The sequence below is a fragment of the Dendropsophus ebraccatus genome, chromosome 2, assembly GCF_027789765.1.
Source record: "Dendropsophus ebraccatus isolate aDenEbr1 chromosome 2, aDenEbr1.pat, whole genome shotgun sequence".
NCBI classification, from domain to species: domain Eukaryota; kingdom Metazoa; phylum Chordata; class Amphibia; order Anura; family Hylidae; genus Dendropsophus; species Dendropsophus ebraccatus.
In genome coordinates this window covers 133,370,848-133,390,074 of record NC_091455.1, presented here as the reverse complement: position 1 = coordinate 133,390,074, position 19,227 = coordinate 133,370,848, and the positions used below count along the sequence as shown (strand labels likewise).

General features: G+C 39.2%; 1 protein-coding gene across 7 annotated transcripts in view; it reads left to right on the top strand.

Moving 5' to 3' along the window:
* TRAK1 (trafficking kinesin protein 1) overlaps positions 1-19,227 on the top strand; it is a 152,282-nt gene that overhangs the window by 127,547 nt on the left and 5,508 nt on the right. For 4 of the 7 annotated variants that reach the window (XM_069958352.1, XM_069958355.1, XM_069958356.1 and 1 more), the window contains 4 exons: positions 776-1,018; positions 2,784-3,103; positions 12,254-12,583; positions 18,365-18,467. In XM_069958352.1, the coding sequence (XP_069814453.1) occupies positions 776-1,018; positions 2,784-3,103; positions 12,254-12,583; positions 18,365-18,467 (996 nt within the window). The remainder of the gene's footprint in view (positions 1-775; positions 1,019-2,783; positions 3,104-12,253; positions 12,584-18,364; positions 18,468-19,227) is intronic. The other 3 variants (XM_069958353.1, XM_069958358.1, XM_069958354.1) reach the window with 2 other exon arrangements.

Below are 19,227 nucleotides of genomic sequence, written 5' to 3'. Positions count from 1 at the left end.
CCTCCCCTGTATGACACAGCTCCATTCATTTTAAGGGAGCCGCGTCATACAGGGGAGGGAATTCCCTCCCACTGGGGGCGGTCCGGCCTACCTCCAGTGCTTGAGCTCCGGACGGTTCCGGTGCATAGAACGGCGCCGTGCTCGGGAACCGGGCCTTCCCTGTGCCGGCGCCGTTTGATCAGTGGGTTTAGGTTAAAGAGGATGTACCAGGTGGTACATCCTCTTTAAGAACATGATTACCAAGCCCTTGATAACGTGTTTTCTAACTTAGTCTTGAACAAGCCTTACTTCAACTTTACACCATACATCTTTTTAAAGGGGACCTGTGGTCTCTCCTGACTGGTCTGGTCCTGTATTCCTCATAAAATAACAATTCTGAAACATCATTACTAATAGCTCTGTGTAAATGTATGGCTAATAAGCCAACTAGGTGTCACTGCACACTGACACTATCCCATCAGAAGCTATAAGATCGTGTAAAGACATACCCACAGCCGGTAACACCTAGTTGGCTATTTATTTCAGGTAACAATGCCAGAAATTAATACCAGAATTGATATGTTTGTGCAGACACTGTTAAAGATATTTTTTTTTTTTTTTTTTTTTTTTTAACTTTGTGTGCACCAACAGGAATTATGTTGTACTAACTATTATGTCCTAGTTAATTTTCTTAGTATGTTAGTTAAGTACACCACAATGTATTGGTGAATATTATAATATTTTTGCCCTACTAATTTTTTTAACGGTATGAAATATGTCTATTTTCCCCCTCTAGTGGCAATCACCAAAAACGTGTGTTTGAAACTGTGCGGAATGTAAACCAAGTAGTGAAGCAGAGGTCATTGGCACCTTCTCCAATGAACATCCCAGGTTCTAACCAGTCCTCAGCAATGAACTCATTAATGTCTAGCTGTGTCAGTACGCCACGCTCCAGTCTTTATGGAGGAGATATTTCTAATATTGTAATAGATAACAAAACCAATAGCATTATACTGGAAACCGAGGCACCTGATAACAGGTTAGTGACACAGCTGAAGTCCTCAATCTAGCATTACTTTTACTTGGTCATATAAAGCTGTGCTAGGTATCTTTTTAATCATTTGAAACGTCTGTTTTTGTGTGTTGTTTTCTTTTATATTCTGCCACTTATAAATATTCAAATTTCTTTGCCCAAAAGCACTGAACTTAATTGATAGTCTCAAAGTGTATTTGTCTTATAAAAAAAACAAAAACACATTTGATATCTCCTAAGGAAAAGTTTTGATCAGCCGGGGTCTGGGTGCTTAGACCCCGATTATTAGTTAAAACCATCTAGGCGAAGTGTGTGTCCGAGAAATGTCACCCCTCCCCAAAAGGAGACAGGGTCTTAGGGTCCTATTACACCGGGTGATTATATGCCCAGTCCGACAGAATCAGGCAGATATTGCCGTGTAATAAAGACAACGATCAGCCGAGAAGCCAACCATTAGCTGTTCAGTGTCTTTCAGCAAGTTTGAAAATCACCGACTGCTGGCCGAGCATCACTACATTTAGTAGTGATGCACAGCCAATAGCTGATGCGAGGATAAACAAATAATAAAGACATATGCTTACCTCCACGCTCCCCTGGCGTTGTCCTGGCTTGTTTCTGGGATTTTTCACCGCAGCCGCCTCTGGCACTTCTGAACATGTCTCTGAAGAGACAGGCCGCTTAGTCATTCACTGGCCGTGGTGTTGCGTCTGGGCCAGTGATTGGATGAGTGACCTATCACTTCAGAGACTGGATCAGAAGGGTCATTGACAGCTGCAGTGAGTGTAGAATCTGACAGGCAAGGCACTGGGGGAGGGTGGGCAGGTAAGTACATTTCTTTATTATTTTGCACCTTTGGACTGGGTTCACACTATGTATATTTCAGTCAGTATTGTGGTCCTCATATTGCAACCAAAACCAGGAGTGGATTAAAACACAAAAAGGCTCTGTCCACAAAATGTTGAAATTGAGTGGATGGCCGCCATATAACAGTAAATAACTGCCATTATTTAAATATAACAGCCGTTGTTTTAAAATAACAGCAAATATCTGCCATTAAATGGCGTCCATCCACTCAATTACAACATTGTGTGAACAGATCCTTTCTGTGTTTTTAATCCACTCCTGGTTTTGGTTGCAATATGAGGACCATAATACTGACTGAAATATACGTAGTGTGAACCCAGCCTTAGAGCAAGGGCTGCACTGACTTTGCTAGCTATGTCCGTGCAGCCCTTGCTGCACGATATTCAAGCCATCTGATGCTCTATAGCAAGTGCTAATCTAGTAAATCAGTGCTCACTTACCCTGATCATCTGGCCATGTAAGACCACCCTTAGGGTTTATATTGAAGTCTTATCTCCTGTCATGCTGTCAGAGGGACAATATGCTCTTTTATACTGCATATACAATTGAACTTGTAGATACCGTAGCTCTTCCATAAAATTGGCTGTGTATGAGCCTATATAGAACACATGACATATCAGTTAGAAAGCTAGGAAAGCAAAATGTTAACACTATTTAGAAAGATACTCCATTTTGCATTTAGAAAACAAATCAACAAAACATTTTGAAAAAAATCAGTGCAAAGGTGTCAATAGCATTTGAACCTGTAACACCCATGTAAGGTTTCTGATTAATATTTTTAAAATTAGTTTTTGTTGGAGGGTTAGGAGAAAAATTCTATTTTCCCTTAAAAACAGTGGTGTACTACATCATACATAGGTCAATATCTCCTGTACTATTTAATGTTTTATTATCCTTATTATGTTAGTGATGGAGAAAAGAACAAGAAGCCAGGCACACCAGGAACACCAGGTTCTAGTGACCTTGAGACAGCGCTACGACGGTTGTCCCTTCGGCGTGAAAACTACCTCCTGGAACGCAAATTCTTCGAAGATGACCAGGAACGGAAGTTACGCAGTCTTGCCGAGAAGGGAGAACTTCACAGTGGTTCTGTAACGCCAACAGAAAGCATAATGTCCTTGGGTACCCACTCCTCCAGGCTTTCAGAGTTCACTGGCATCTCAGGAATGTCCTTCAGCAGCCGATCCTACCTGCCAGAGAAGCTTCAGATCGTGAAGCCCCTAGAAGGTGACAAGGGGCCCCGGCCCTTCTCTGTTTTGCTAAGTGACTCCTTATGGTCTTTAATACATCACCAGAAAGCAGGCACTTTACATAATACACACTCTTTCTACTTCAGAGATAGCCACCCTCGTTGTTGGTTTGAGATATTTTAGTGAGAATATGGTATACAGGATTTGTAATAGCTGTGTATCTAGTAGTATAACATAAACCTGAAATACATATATGCTGTTTCTGTAATACTGGCCAATGCGTAACATACTGTACAGGATAAAAATAGGTCGTCATGTGGCCTGCCAGGTTTATCAAATCGGTTTTTTTATATTAACAAAAAAAAATTCTTTACTAATAATCTGTAAATGTTTGTAAATGACATTTAATGCCTCTATAAATTAGCATTATCCTTCCTTTTCTTTCTCACCAACGCCACTCCTCAGTAATCTGCAGAATTAGTGATGAATATCTGATCAGACAGTAGTTGGGTGCCCAACTACAGGGGACCCAGCCTGATCAGAAAAATGGGGGGTCCCATTCTGTTCAACTCTGTGAGCATAACTGTGGGTAACTGTGATCTTTTTGTGCCCAGGTGATGAGTGGTGTTAGTGGAAAAACCCTTTGAGAGCTATTTTTTTATTATTGTAAAATGTTCAATATTAAGCTTTTTCCAACCTATTACTATTGCTTGAAGTTAACTCTGATATTACTTGGGAAATACAATTTTCTGCATTAATCTGAAGCAAGTAAGAGAGCCATTGCACTTTGAAGTTTGCACATGGGGAACATTCAAGAAATTTTAAGTATTGTAAATTATTGTCCTGATGGCGTTGAATGTGTTCCATGCAACGATGAAAAGTAAAGTGTTGCCTCAAGGTGACCATAAACAGTTCTTTTTAGCAGGTGTCTTGGAAATTATTTCCTAATTCTTGGATTGTCACTTTGGCATAGTTAGTTTGGGATAGACGTTATCTGTCTGCAATTTTCAGTTTTTGATCTGGGAACCCCACCAAACATATAGCCATCTACACCGTACCACTGCTACTATACAGTTTGTTGACTTCATCTTCTCTGATTTCAGTGGAGCTCTACTGATCGTTTAGCACAGTGATCACAAACATTCAAAAACAATGTATGCACTGAATTAGGCTGACACCAACAGGTGCATTACAATATCAACATTATGACATTACTGTGGATTGTATTTATCACAGCTGAGTGCCACCTTTTTGACCCTATTTGTTATCCTATGACGTTGTAGTGTAAATGTCTGTGTCAACCGGCGGTAGGATGGAACATTTATCATTGTTGAATGTTTGTGATCTGTCTGCCAAATGCTAACTAAAGTTCCAATAAAATCTAGTGATGAGCAAGCATGCTCGTCTGAGCTTGGTACTCGTTGGAGTATTAGGGTACTCGATGGTGCTCGTTACTCAGAAGAGCATCTTGCGATACTCGAGACAATGGAATCTTCCTCTTCCTGCATGTTTGGCGGCTTTTTTTCAGCCAATCATCATGCAGTCTTTGGGAGCTCGTAGCATCACGTGGGAACCCTACATGTCGATAGCAACGATTAGTTGGCCAGATCAGATGACCCGGGCATATAAGAATCAAGTCCCGCGATGTTCGCTTCTGATGCAGGCTGAATGAGCATAGGGAGAGAGCTGCTGTCTTTCAGGGAGAGTGTTAGGCAGGGAATTAGTGTGTGGTTAAGCAGGAATCCAACACGAAGATCCTAACAGTCCTTCTAAAGACTTAAAATTTTTAAAACTTTTTTTTTTTTTGCTACTCTTGGCTGCTGGCTTGGACTTGTAGTGCAGCTGTCAGTAGTCAATTTGTCCTGTTGCTGACATTACCTTGGCTGGCTGGATTCTGTAGTTCAGCTATACCTATCCTCACTGTGCTGTGTCCTGTGCAACGGGTGCCTTTAAAAAAACAGCGCCAGTTACACATATACTCTATACGTATACCCCCAAAACTCCTGTCAGTAGTCAATTTGTCCTGTTGCTGACATTCTCTTGTGACTGCAATGCTTCGTTGCACCTAGTTGGGTGCTTTCCTAGCATGTGCCAGCACATGTGCCTTGTCCTTCTTGGTCTGGGTCAGCAAAATTGTATTGAGGGCCACCACCCGGCTGTTGCCCATAATTTGGTGTAATCTTGTGATTAGCCAACCCCAGAGACATCCATGCATGCTGCCCTTGCTTTTTCCTGTCAATTTCCGTCCGTTTCCATTATTTTCTGAGATTTCCAGGTTTTCACGCAACCTTCCCTGTGCAGAGCTTTGGTCCTCTGCAAAAATGCTAGCGTTTCCCATTGACTTCAATGGGGTTCGTTACTCGAAACGAGCACCAGAGCATCATAAAAAATATTTGTCTTAAGTAGCCAGCACTCAAGTATTTTAGTACTCTCTCTCATCTCAATCAAAGAAGATGAGAAAAATCAAAGAAGCTGCAGTCAACACATAGTAGTATAGACACATATTAGATTAGATACGTGTGTGTGTGTGTGTTAAACCAAAATGGTAATCACAAACATTGAAAATTAAACAACAGAAATACATTTACTTTTACATTTCAGTTTCTCTTGCGTTTCCATTAGCCGAAATAAAAAAATAAAAATCTGTAAAGAAAGCTGTCTTTAGAAACACACTGCCTGGCCTGAACGGCAAAAACTAGGTGAACAATGTGCGCTTGTACCCAATCACTTTGTTTCTTTCATTTGTGTAAACTAAAATGTGATTGGTGGCTATGAGCAGTGATTCCCATGTTAACGTATCTTATTTATGTTACTTTAATACCGCATAGCCTATATGAGAGAGTTGTTAGACCATGAATTGCAATGGGGCCTGTATGTCTGATCTGTAAATGGATCATTTAAAGTTTTGGGTTAGAATTTTTTTTTTTTTTAATAAACATTTCCTCTTGACATCCCAGGAACTTTATGGTCACCAGCTAAAAAAACAAAGTTCCAAAGAAACATTACGAAAATTATATTGCAGATGTTGGGACATTTTTCTATTCACACTCAAGTTGTCCACATTTATAACTGTGGAGTGTGGGGTGAAGAACTTTTATAGGGGTTCAGAAAGTAACATTTCACGTGTCCTCCATTTATTAATAGTCATTCTTTTTTTATGCCATTCATTGCTTTCATGGATAACTACTCATCCAAAATTATGAGAATAGGATGTCTAGCCGACAGCTGTTGAACTGTTTGCAGACCAGCACTTTAGTGATTCTGTAACCTTTATTATATATGTTCTCTTTTGTTTTCCTTTCACTCTTCCTTTCCAGTTGATCATCTTGTAATGCCTTTTACTATTGTATCTCTTCTGATCTTTCAATAAAATTTCCATTATATTTCCTTTATCCTATTGTTTTCTATCTTTTTCCATTGCTATTTTTTTTTTTTTTATCATTTTTACATCCATGCACATCCACTCATTTGTATACGGTACCTAAAGCATTTGCAAATATAAAAAAAAGTAAAAGCAAAAGGGACCACAATAACATAGTTTTGTATGTGGTTGTCAGGCTATGCAAATATTTTTTGTAAAGAGGCAGAATGGCTTCAAAGAAGCATTACTTGCATCACTATCCTCCCGCCTGGCTTTTCTCACTGGGTTCCCACTGAGTTTCACTTTCTGGCATTACGATAAAGCCTATTCAGCCAATCCACTGGACACAATGACCCACCTCAGCCCTCGTTCCTTGCTCGCTGTCTGTACTATTACACACAGACATTGACATTGATGGTGGCCCATAGAAAGTGGCAATTTGCTGCCGCCACTCCTATTGTACGGAGAGATGGCCAGCAGATCGTCAGTATTGTGCACGTGGGCTGATCGTTGCCTTTTAACATGACCTATTACACCAAACAATTATCGTCTAATTGGCCGATAATTGTTTGATGTAATAGGAGAGTAAAGTGAACAAGCATTTCCTGTGTGTCGAGACAGGGCCAGTCTGCCTCCTTTTAATACTATTTGTATTGTTTGACAACTCCTTTTCTTCTTAATTGTATATTCTATTAACAGGACACACAATGGGGCAAATTTATCAAAACCATCTAAAAGAAAAACTCTTTGTTGCACATAGAGTCCAGTCTCAGCTCAGCTCAGCTTTCATTTCCTAACCTTCCTAAATTTGTTTTCGTATTGGTCCGTTTTGATCTTCCCCATTGACTTATAAGTATCCTATTTATGGATTTGTTCTTTTCAAATAAAAATTTATATTATTTAGATTATACTTTTACATTTTTCTTTCTATGCTCTCCATATTCCATAAAATATATTTATCTGTTCATTTTCAGTAGATGAATCCGTAGAACAGACAGTTTATGCTTTTATATTACATATGTTACTCTTGTCATGTACAGTATATTGATTCCCCCTTTTAGTTGCATTTGACTGATTTTACATTCATTTCATTCCTTTTCATGTTTTTTTTTCTTTTTTTTCTTGCTCTCAGTTTGACCATGCTTATTGGTCAGACAAAAATATAAGGGGTTTGTGATGTAACCCTTGGGTATGTATGCTGTCAAATATTTATAATAGCATAGAATTTAAAGGTTTATTACCTCATATTTTTGCATTTAACCCTTGTTGCTTTGGGTAGTTTTCGGTCTATAGATGCCATGCTTCCTTGATTCAGATAGAATTTGTTTTTAAAGTTGTAATCGTATTCACAATGAAATGTTAAATGTTGTACGTATTCAGTGTAGTTTCTTAACATAGTTGCCCTAGAGTAGCTAGTGGATCCTGAAACAAACCTTATGAGCCTACTTTTGATTTTTGACCTGTCACAAGGGCATACCAACAAAGCAGGATCCAGCAGCACCATAAGATTCAGTTTACTAGCCAGGTAGTTGAATGAATGCACGTTGTAGAGCCGACACTTTCAAGTGTTAGCATGTAAACATAAAGAAGCAAAGAAGTCCAACAGCTCAATATTTTAGCAAAAATTCAGCTATTTTTTTGCATACATATGGTTGATAAAGACCATCTCTAGTCGAAACATTGATGTTTGTACTTGGATTTGCAATAAAATTGCTGAATTTTTTTTTGCTAGTGCTCATCTATATATTTAGGCTGCTGTAATGCTGGGCACCTGTAACACCCCTTTAGACTGCACCTGTAATCTGTGGGATTAGCACTAGGGGGGGATCAATTCTACACAGGTATAGACAAGATAGTTAAAGTGATTTAGAAGAGATGATCAGGTCACAGGTCATTCTTCGATGTGATAGAGCTAAATTCTCTTTGTGTCCAGTGGTCGATTGTTTACCATATGCCCCAGGCTGTTAACAAAACGTGTCCCCCTTCCCCACAAGCCTTCAGCTCTTCTTTCCCTCTGTAGTGCTGTAGTCATAAGTCTGAGGTCCCACACTGTTATTATAAGCATTGCTAAATTGTGCAATATCGCATCAGGAAGGAAGGCCATTCAGCACAGAAAGCATATCTCTGTTCTGGGTGCCGTGGTAAACACAGGGCCCTCCAAAACTGATGTTTTATAATCAGCCACTGTTTGCATCATAACATTACTGTAGAACAAAAAAAAAAAAAGCTTTGCCACACCAGTATGTTGCAAATTTAAAGCGCCTTTGGGTAAATAAGTTAAATAGGCCCTTTATAAGACCTTTTAAGATATGTTTTGTAGAGATCCAAACCAAAGCGTGCAGCAATTGATTACCGGTGGCTGAAGTAGATTGATGTTTTCCAGGCAGCCTAAGGCTGCATTCACACATCTGCAAATTTTGCGGACCTACAGACGGTGAATGCCTGTCCTGGATGGTTTCCCTGCCTAGTAGCGGGGAAAATGTTTGAATCTCCGCTGTACTGTAATGACAGAGCCGTGAAGATTCAAACATTTTCCCCGCTGCTGGAATGAAACAATCCATGACAGCCATTCACTGTCCTTTGGTCCTCCAAAATTTGCAGATAAGTTAATGCAGCCTTAAAGCAGAAGTCTGGTGAAAATTTTTATTAAAGTATTGTGTTGCGCCCCCCAAAAGTTATACAGATTACCAGTATACACTTATTGGAAATGCTTATAAAGTGCTTTTTTCCCTGCACTTACTACTGCATCAAGGCTTCACTTCCTGGATAACATGGTGATGTCACGACCCAACTCCCAGAGCTGTGCGGGCTGTGGCTGCTGGAGAGGATGATGGCAGGGGGACACTGAGGGACACAGGGCACTGGAGGGACACTGAGCATCCCTCTGCCATCATCCTCAGGATTATTAGTGGGAGAGGCTGTGAGGAGGCATTCTAGCTTACTCCAACTAAAGTGTACCTGTTATGGAAAACTTTTTGCGTGTCAATAGTTTTGATCAGTCCACTAAGTGCTCAGGTCCATACCGATCAGGAGATAGAACAGGGAGAGGACCGCAGCTGCAGCGAGTCCTCTCCCTAAGTTAAATAAAAAAAAAAAAACACTAAAAAAAAAACATCGAGCCCATTATAAGTCCACCATTTAAAAAAAAATTATAATAATTATTCAGAGCGGAGAGTTGAGGCGCTGCAACACATCATCTTCTTGCTCTGTCTCCCAATCAAAACTTGTGACATGTCTCTATGACGTGTGAAAAGTTTTTTTTATAACGACAGGTACACTTTAACCCCTTCCCGTCAATAAAATGTATATGTACACGTTCCTACTGAACATACCCGCTGCAGAAGGAATGTATATATAGGTTCCTGAACTGACGGGGTTACTGATGTGAGCGGGAGCGCTGCAGTGAGAGCGTTCCCTCTCACATCAGTGTCTGGGGGCCGAAGGTGGTGAGAAGCAGCTGCAATCCTGCAGCTGAGTCTTATTAACCCCTAAACGCCATGATCTACAGCGATTACAGTGTTTAAGGTACTCAGTGACAGATCAAGCATCTTTTACAGTAAATAACAGTGTAAAAAAAGTTTTATAAAAGTATTAAAAAACCCCTTATAAACCCCTTCCCAATAAAAGTTTCAAAGACCCCCTTGCCCATTCTAAAAATATAAATAAACATATTACATATCGTAGTGTGCGGAATTGTCCAATCAATTAAAATATAACATTATTTTTCCCGCAAGGGGAACGGCGTAAATGGAAAAAAAAAAACACAACAGGATTGCTGATTTTATTAAATTATATATCACAAAATATTATTAAAAAGTGATCAAAATTTTTCTGTTACACCAATATGATATTAATAAAAACTAGAGATCATGGCGCAAAAAAATGACACCCCAACCAGCCCTGTAGGTGGAAAAATAAAAGCACTATGGCTCTTAGAAGGTGAGGAGGAACATTGTATTAATTTGACCCGGACTTGAAGGGGTTAAGGAGCTTATGGAATCCTCTCTAACACTTTTCACCTGGAAAACCTTTTTGTATGTTTTGGAAGCACAGCTGTATGTATGAAAGGTGCCATGTGTCTCCCTGATCTAAAAGCTATGTAACAATGTAAGCTGCTTTAAACCTCTTATTGGTTCATATGCAAGTTTTTGACCCAAAATCCATTGTTACTCTATACACTAAGATACACTTACCTTATTCACATGTCCCGTAAAGGTGTCCATAATTGCGGACCTGTAATCACGGTTTAACTTAGAGCACATTGATTTATATTGGGCTATTCATACAGTCTGCTTTAATTTCTATAATCTATAATCCGTTCCGTAAAAAAAAGGACATGTGCTAGTGTGGATTGTGATTGCAGTACGAATTGCCAATAGAAATCTAAGGGATCCGTATTTATCACGGACGTCACAGATGTCACATCCCCGACATCCGTAAAAATCACAGATCAAATCTAAGCAAATTAGTGCTGTCCATGTGTTACAGCAAATACAGACAATTTTACACTGATCACGGTGAAAAAAAATGGCCCAGAAAAATCACTGAATGTGTAAAAAAGATGCCTAGTTGCAAACTGGTCAGACTGCAAAACATAACTTCTTTACAGAGCAAGTAGATTTAATCGCTTTGGCCAAGTTTGCTTATACAGAACACACAAAGATATTCTAGTTATTACTGTACGTTACTGCATTTTTTTTTATGTCCCAGTGGGTAATAATGGTTACCACAAACCTTTCTATATACTTGTCTATCTGTCCTGGCATCCAGTATAACACACCAGCTATGTCATCTGATTTTAAAATGATGTAATAAACTAGGAGTCAGAGGTATAAATTGGCCCAGATTTACTAAAACTGTCTACAATACTCTCTACCACTACTACTACTACTAACTTTAGTTTTTTAATTGGAAAGCATTACACGCTTGATACAAAGTCTGGTTTTAGCGTGAGTCACCTCACTATTACAGGTAATCTACAATAACAGAATTTTAACATGCCTGGGATAAACACATACTGTATCTAGCCTAAAATAATAAGTGAAATATTAAAGGGGTAGTGCGGCGCTAAGAAATTATTCACAAAATAACACACATTACAAAGTTAGGTTATGTATGTGAACGGCCCCCTTTCTCGTGTTCCCCGACCCCCGTGGACCCAGAAGTGTAGTGCATTATACATACCTGATACGTGTCGACCCCCGTCCGCCGTCTTCTGACAGTGATGTAATCTTCGGGAAACCCACTCCTGCCGGCCCTCATGCCGGCCCCCCTCTGCCGCGTCATAACTGTGCTCAGCCGCAATTGGCTGAGCATAACTGTGCTCAGCCAATCGCGGCTGAGCAGCTGATGTGTGCCGTGTCATCAGCTGCTCAGCCGCGATTGGCTGGGCATAACTGTGCTCAACCAATTGCGGCTGAGCACAGTTATGACGCGGCAGAGGGGGGCCGGCATGAGGGACGGCAGGAGCGGGTCGGACAGCCTCCCGAAGATTACATCACGGGGGTCGACACGTATCAGGTATGTATAATGCACTACACTTCCGGGTCCACGGGCGGGGTCGGGGAAGGGGGCCATTCACATACATAACATACATTACAAAGTTGTATAACTTTGTAATGTGTGTTATTTTGTGAATAATATCTTAGCACCGCACTACCCCTTTAAAGGGGAGACTAGGTGCACCCAGTATTCTTTTTCTGCTGACAATCTCCTATGTTTCTATCCTTTTACACCTGAAGAATTAAACAGATCGAAGAGCAACTATTATTAGACTGTGGACCTGTATTATTTTAATGTAATATCCATTTGTTTTGTCTGTTCCAGGTTCAGCAACTTTGCATCACTGGCAGCAATTGGCACAGCCTCATCTAGGAGGAATCTTGGATCCCAGGCCTGGAGTGGTTACCAAGGGTTTCCGCACCTTAGATCTTGACCAGGAGGACGTGTACTGCTTCACAGACTTTGAAGAAGACGAGACAGGTGACATTCCTTTCAAGAGCTTAACTACCTCGAGTCCCGTCCAACATTCAGAGACCTCAGGTGAGAGGTCTCAAGCACAAGTGACTGTGTCTGACAGCAAGAATTGTCCAAGCCATTCTCAGGCTGCCCCAGAGGATTTGCAAGAGCCCGCGACAGACGATGATGAGGGGTCTGGTGAGGGATCCTCCTTACGTCCTGTAAAATGGACTTCTTTACAGGATATTGAGTGTTGGGCCATTTTCACCTCTACACCACAGCACATTCGAAAATGTTTTACTTCATACGAGAAGTGATCTGAGCAGTTAACAAATAATCTCTTGTTTAGCAGGTCTCCTCAGATTTACATACTTCTGCAAAAACCACTTTATATGTAAAGGCTGCTAAAAGAAAGAGGCTGGCAAACACTGAAAGTACTGTTCTGTATTTAGTTATGTGTCATTAGTCATTGGTATGTTTTACAGTAGGTAGGGATGTACAAGAATGTTTAGTTTGCCATCTTGTTGAGTAATGATAGCATTTTAGCATGATTTTATTAGGCCTGGTCCATGCTGTGACTTGGAACCATGTTAGCAAGTCAAAAAGTTTTATTGTGTTCTGAGAGGCAAAGCTTGTTTCTCTTAAAGAGGATAATAAAAGTTAAAATGCACTTTTAGAATGAGTTTCAGTCAGTACAGGAGATCCTGTCCTGAAACTGGCATTAATTTCAGTGTGAGGTTTAGAGAAGAGCTTTGTGGAAAGAAGACATGACTTTTATTTTTCTGCATTGTCCCCTATCTCAATTAAAATCAGTGGGGTTTTTTTCATTTTTGTACATCACAAACCATTAGGTTATTAGCCATGTGGACATGCCCGAAGATGATTTCAGTTGAGCATAATACAGCAACATTTTTGCATCCATATTACAACCGCAAGTCCTTGCCTTAATGCGGGTCTAATCACCTGACAGCATCACCTGACATAGCGATCTATGATGCTTTCAGTTCTGGCTCATTAAGCCTGTGGTCGCACTGGGATTTGCGGTTAAAATTTAAATAAGTGTTGCAGTATTAGGCTGTGTTCACACATAGTATTTTGGTCAGTATTTCTATCAGTATTTGTAGCCAAAATCAGGAGTGGATCTGACAGATCAAAATTATAATGGAAAGATTTGCCCAGTTTCTGTGTCTTCAACCCACCACTGGTTTTGGTTGAAAAAATTACTGACCAATAACTGATGGAAATACTATGGGGGAGATTTATCAAACATGGTGTAAAGTGAAACTGGCTCAGTTGCCCCTAGCAACCAATCAGATTCCACCTTTCATTTTCCAAAGAGTCTGAGGAATGAAAGGTGGGATCTGATTGGTTGCTAGGGGCAACTGAGCCAGTGTCACTTTACACCATGTTTGATAAATCTCCCTATTCTGTATGTGTACATAGGCAAAAGCTGCAACATACAAGCAACAAAATAGCCTCCCATTGAACACCACCTACTTGTGGAACAGTAGTTTTGCTTTCTATTATTTCTGGAGGGAGAAAATTTTTATTACTCAACAAAGAAATGGCACTGTGATTTTGTTTTGTTGCCCACCTTGCATTAGCAGCACATGCTGCTGTGCAGCCCAAGGCACAAATGACAGTATACTTGTTTCCAAGGATTTACTTTTATGCCTTGACAAAAAAATAAATTAATACATATATATATATATATATATATATATTTGCAGCTAAAACTATTTTATGACATGTCATGTTGTAAAAGTGTGATCTGGAGAGTCCAAGAGGTCATCTGTTTCTGCAGCTGCTGTTTACTTCTAATGAAATGAATGTGCATTCCAAGGGCTTTTTCCTACGTTGAGTAAAACACAGGCGGCATGGACGGGGCAGCCCCGTAGTGGAGTCGTTCCCTACGTGACGTGTGTCAATATTATCCCGGGAGCAGGGAAAGTGTTTGAATATTTGCGGCAGTATAATGACACAGCCCCACAGCTGCTTCATTACAGTGACTGGATTATTTAAACACTTTCCCTGCTTCTGGGAAAATATTGATACATCATGCCGCACAGGAAAAGAGTCCACTACAGGGCTTCCCTACCATTTAGAAGCCGACTTTAAAGCTGCTAGTGGAGCATTCCCAACAATTCCCTTTTATTAAAAAAAAAAAAAAAAATCATGAAGTAAAATCTTGCTTGTTGCTTTGTATCACATAACTGCACACATATTATGTGCACTACTTACCTGCCGCTCCTTCCCATTTTTACACTGTATCAAATATTTTATAAAGAAATATTGTAAATATGTTTAAATACCAAAGAATCCATTATGGATGTTATTTTGCACTGCTAAATGATTATTTTGCACTAATGAAAAATATTGTATTTGTACAGATTTGCTGAAAATCTCATGTGATATTTTGGCAGGGCGTAAACTTTATATTTGGATTAAAGGGATTTTGGAATAATACACTTCATCATCATTATTATTGTTATTAGTAGTAGTAGTAGCAGTAGTAATTTGAAATATTTGAAGTACTAAAAATAATCTTTCAGTAATTTGCTTTTTGTAGATTTATGGTTAGCTACTGTATAATCTAGAGAACATGGTATATATGTTTGCTACACCCCACCCTTAAGTAAAAGAAGCGCCTACTTCGAGTGCACTACTATCTTAGTGCCCAAAGACAATGTAAAAATGTGGTAATAAGTAGGCCCTCTAAAAGTATGTTCTTTTTAGATTAGATTATATTATTATAGTATATTTCAGATAGAAGGTAAATAAATAAATAAATATATATATATATATATATATATATATATATATATATATATACACATACACACAAATATGTATGTATATATGTAGTGGATAAATGTATGTGTGTATATGGATAATTAGTATTTAGACATGTACATAGACAATTTTAAACATTTTATATATAATAATCACTGAGTTTTATATATTAAATTTAAAATTTTCTATGTACATGTCCAAATACTGATTATCCATATACACACATATACATATACATTTAGCTATTGTGTGTGTGTGTGTGTGTGTGTGTGTGTGTGTATATGTGTGTATGTATATATATATATATATATATATATATATATAAATATCTATATATATATATCTATATATATATATATATATATATATATATAAATATAAATATATATATATATATATATATATATATATATATATATAATATATACATTACCTTTCAGGTCTTCTCCGCGCTGTCTTCATCCCCGGGTCCCGCGCGCTCTATCTTCAGAATGGCCGGTCAGCTGACGGAGCGCTCAGCCAATCACAGGAGTTTGGCCAGTCGGCTGACCGGCCATTCTGTAGATAGAGTGCGGGATCCGGGGATGAAGACAGCATGGAGAAGACCTGACAGATAATGTATGATGCTGCAAGGACATCGGTAACGATGTCCTTGCAGCCCTCGCTCAACGATCATCGGGCGTGGAATAGGCCCAGTAAACGAGCGGTGATCTAGCAGATCGCTGCTCGTTTACATCGTTGATCGGGCCCTCCTCGGCCCGTGGAATAGGACCCTAAGGGATTCTTACAACAGCTTCTGCAGTGGCCCTGTGTGCTTTACCATAAAAATTGTGCTTTTATTTCCATTCTTTGCAAATCGCTTTAGAGCCATGTACAGTATAAAGATAAGCAGTGGTGTTGCAGTTCCTGCTGTACTTATTACATGACTTATATACAAACATACATACATACATACATACATACATACATACATACACACACAGTACAGGATAAGTAAAGTCCCAGCACTTTTTTTTTTTAAGAAATAAAAGGGAAAGTGATATAGCTGAATATCTGGAATGTGACTGCCTTTTTGAAAGTTACTATATCGGGTCAAGAGCAAGTTTTTTTTTTTCTTTTAAGGGATGGTGGTAATGTAGCATATCAAAGGAGAGTTGTGTTACAAATCACTGGAAATATATCTTGTGATTCAAACATTATCAAAAACAGTTCTGTAGCCACAGGGGATGCTTCCAGTTGTTGCAACTTTCTAATGTGCTATGGAGCAGCACATGCAACATAATACATTGTTTCTCAGCAGCCCTCATAAAATGTTCCCAGCTGCTGCCCTAGGCACTAAACCTGCAGACGCCCCATCTTCTCTCATCAGATAGCATCAGGATTTTCTAGTTTGTAAACATCATATTGATATCTGATCAGTCTTAGGCCACGTTCCCACATTTACAGTACGTCACGACATGCAGCCGAAACCAGCCCCTCATGTGGTAACTGATATGGCCAATAATCCTGGTAACAGCACATGACTACTAGGGACTACAATACCCCCCCCCCCACCCCTGTTGTTTTTTCCCCCTGCTCCCTGTTGCTGCCCCCTGCAAGGTGCTGCCCTATGTACTGGACCACGGATGCCTAGTGGTAAATACAAATACATGTGGTGCAGGGGAATGCCCCTGTAAAAAGTACCCTTAAAGGAACAAATTTGATATGCTAACTAATATATAGTAAGGATTTAGTATTTTATAGTATTATATAGTATTTAGGATTTATATAGTAAGTATCAAATTTAAAATTAAGAGAGACAGAAAAAATACAGTATATGCTAGATTTTCCAGCCATATAGCCCAGCCTTTCAATATGAACTAGTAAAGCTACTTTGAAATATGAGCAAATCAATGTCAATTGTGATCTTGATCCCGCAGCTTTAGTCATGTGATACCTCCGTCAGTTCCAAAACGCTGGAAAAATATCAAGGTCTGTTATATTAACAATTGTGATATATGTTCCCTCCTATTCTGTCGCTTACCTGCTTACCAGTACAGAGTTCTCTGTATTTCTATTCTCAGAACTTGGCTTGACTCTTCTTTTAGCAGCCTCTATATCTAATCAATGTTTTTTTTCAAAGATCTGCAAAATCATAAGATTTTAACTGGGCAACACATTTCTTTCCGGAGTTACAGACAACATGCATTGGATTATATGATAAACTGATTGAAAAATGTTTCTTCTTATGTTCACTCTTTGCTTTAAGTGCATCTATATTTCCCAAGTAACTCTGGGAAAAAAATACTGCAGATGTTTTATTCTTTACCTTACTAATTTCACTGTTGAGCCCAGTATAGAAAAATTCTCTACTCTGTAGAGTAGCCGCCTGTATACAAAAGGGTTTTAGCCTAGCTCTGACAGTCACCTGTATGGAGCTCTGGAACCTCTTTACTTCATGAATCTTTTCAGGTCTGTTGAGGCATCCCCTACTCTCCTTTGCTATGTGTAATTAATCATATTGGTTCAGACCTCGAAGGCTAGCTTTGCAAAGGTTTCAATGTTAAACACCTTAGGAAACTTTTTTTTATTACTAAAACGAAAAACAAAAATGGCTAACTTTGTGGATAGTCTTCATAAAGAAGATCCTGCTGCCTTGTCTCTACAGCTCCTATTCAGATCTATGTGTCTCCATAGTAGCATACTACCAGTAAGCCCCTTGTACTCTGATAATGCAGTCATACTGCTAACTTTTTGTCCCTTCTTTACTAAAGTAAAAAAAAAATAAAGGACACATGGATGAAAACAATAAAAATATTTTCCTAATGTGTGGAAACTCTTCAGGGCTCCTAATTGTTAATTGGAAAATCCTGACTATCGTGTATACATAAAACTGCCATCTCTACAAACATAGTTAATCTTGTAGGACTTGCAGTCATTTAGTAAACGTTACTTTTTCTCTCTCTCTCTCTCTCTCTCTCTCTCTCTCTCTCTCTCTCTCTCTCAAATATAAATATATATATATCAGGATGAGGCAAGATTGTTAACTTAATGTGTTTGCAAAAATAACCTGATGAGTCCTACAAGTGTAACAATGTTAGTTGAGGTGACAATAGCACTTTGCAAAAATCTAACCACATTATTTGAAGAAATGCCATTGTTTATAGGAAGGGCACACAAATATATATATTTTTGTCTTCTCTGCAGTGCACCACCCTGGAAAATGTTTGTCTCAGACCAATTCCACCTTCACTTTCACCACTTGTCGGATTTTGCACCCGTCTGATGAACTCACGCGAGTGACTCCGAGGTCAGTTATTAATTTATCTTTTCTTCATCCTCTGCAACTGTATTTTACATTAATGAATTCCCACCTTTTGTTATCACTTAGCATACAGACCAATCTTTTACCATAATAAGTTACTACTGTGTGTAACCCAAAGGCCATCTGGAACTTGTACTCAACTTTAAAGTCTGTCATTTAAATGTCACTTTTCAGGAATCAATGTAATCAAAGTATGAAGAGTTCAAGCATTTTTAATAAACTCTAATAGTTTTATTTAGCAAAATACTTTCCTTCTGTACTCAAAGAGCTGCCCCCCCCCCCACACACACACACACACACACACTTCAGAAGAAGCAGGATTTCTGTGTCCATTATGGTCTATGAAGGGGCCGAGAGGAGTGAGTGAGCACGAGAGGAGAAAAGGCAGCCCTGCACATAACACCCTGCAATGTTTTCTCACCAAGATCCCAGATAAGCACTGACCTTTCTGAATCCAGCGTTTTTATGTGCCCAGACAGTCTGCAAACAGCAGGCCTGTTTGTCTGTCCTTCCTGCTCACTCATTCCCCAGAGCCCATTCCTCTTCATAGGTATAATGGGACTCATTAAACCTGTCTTCACTTTGCTCCTCTGTGATGAAGCTAGCTTTGCCTGAAAATGAACAGATAAGAAGTGAGGGTGGGAAGGCTGGGAAAAAGATTTTCTTAAAATCACTTGTACTAATGAACTCTGGAAAAAAAAATCGACAGTTACACTTTAAACGTTATACTATTGTTTTCCATCTT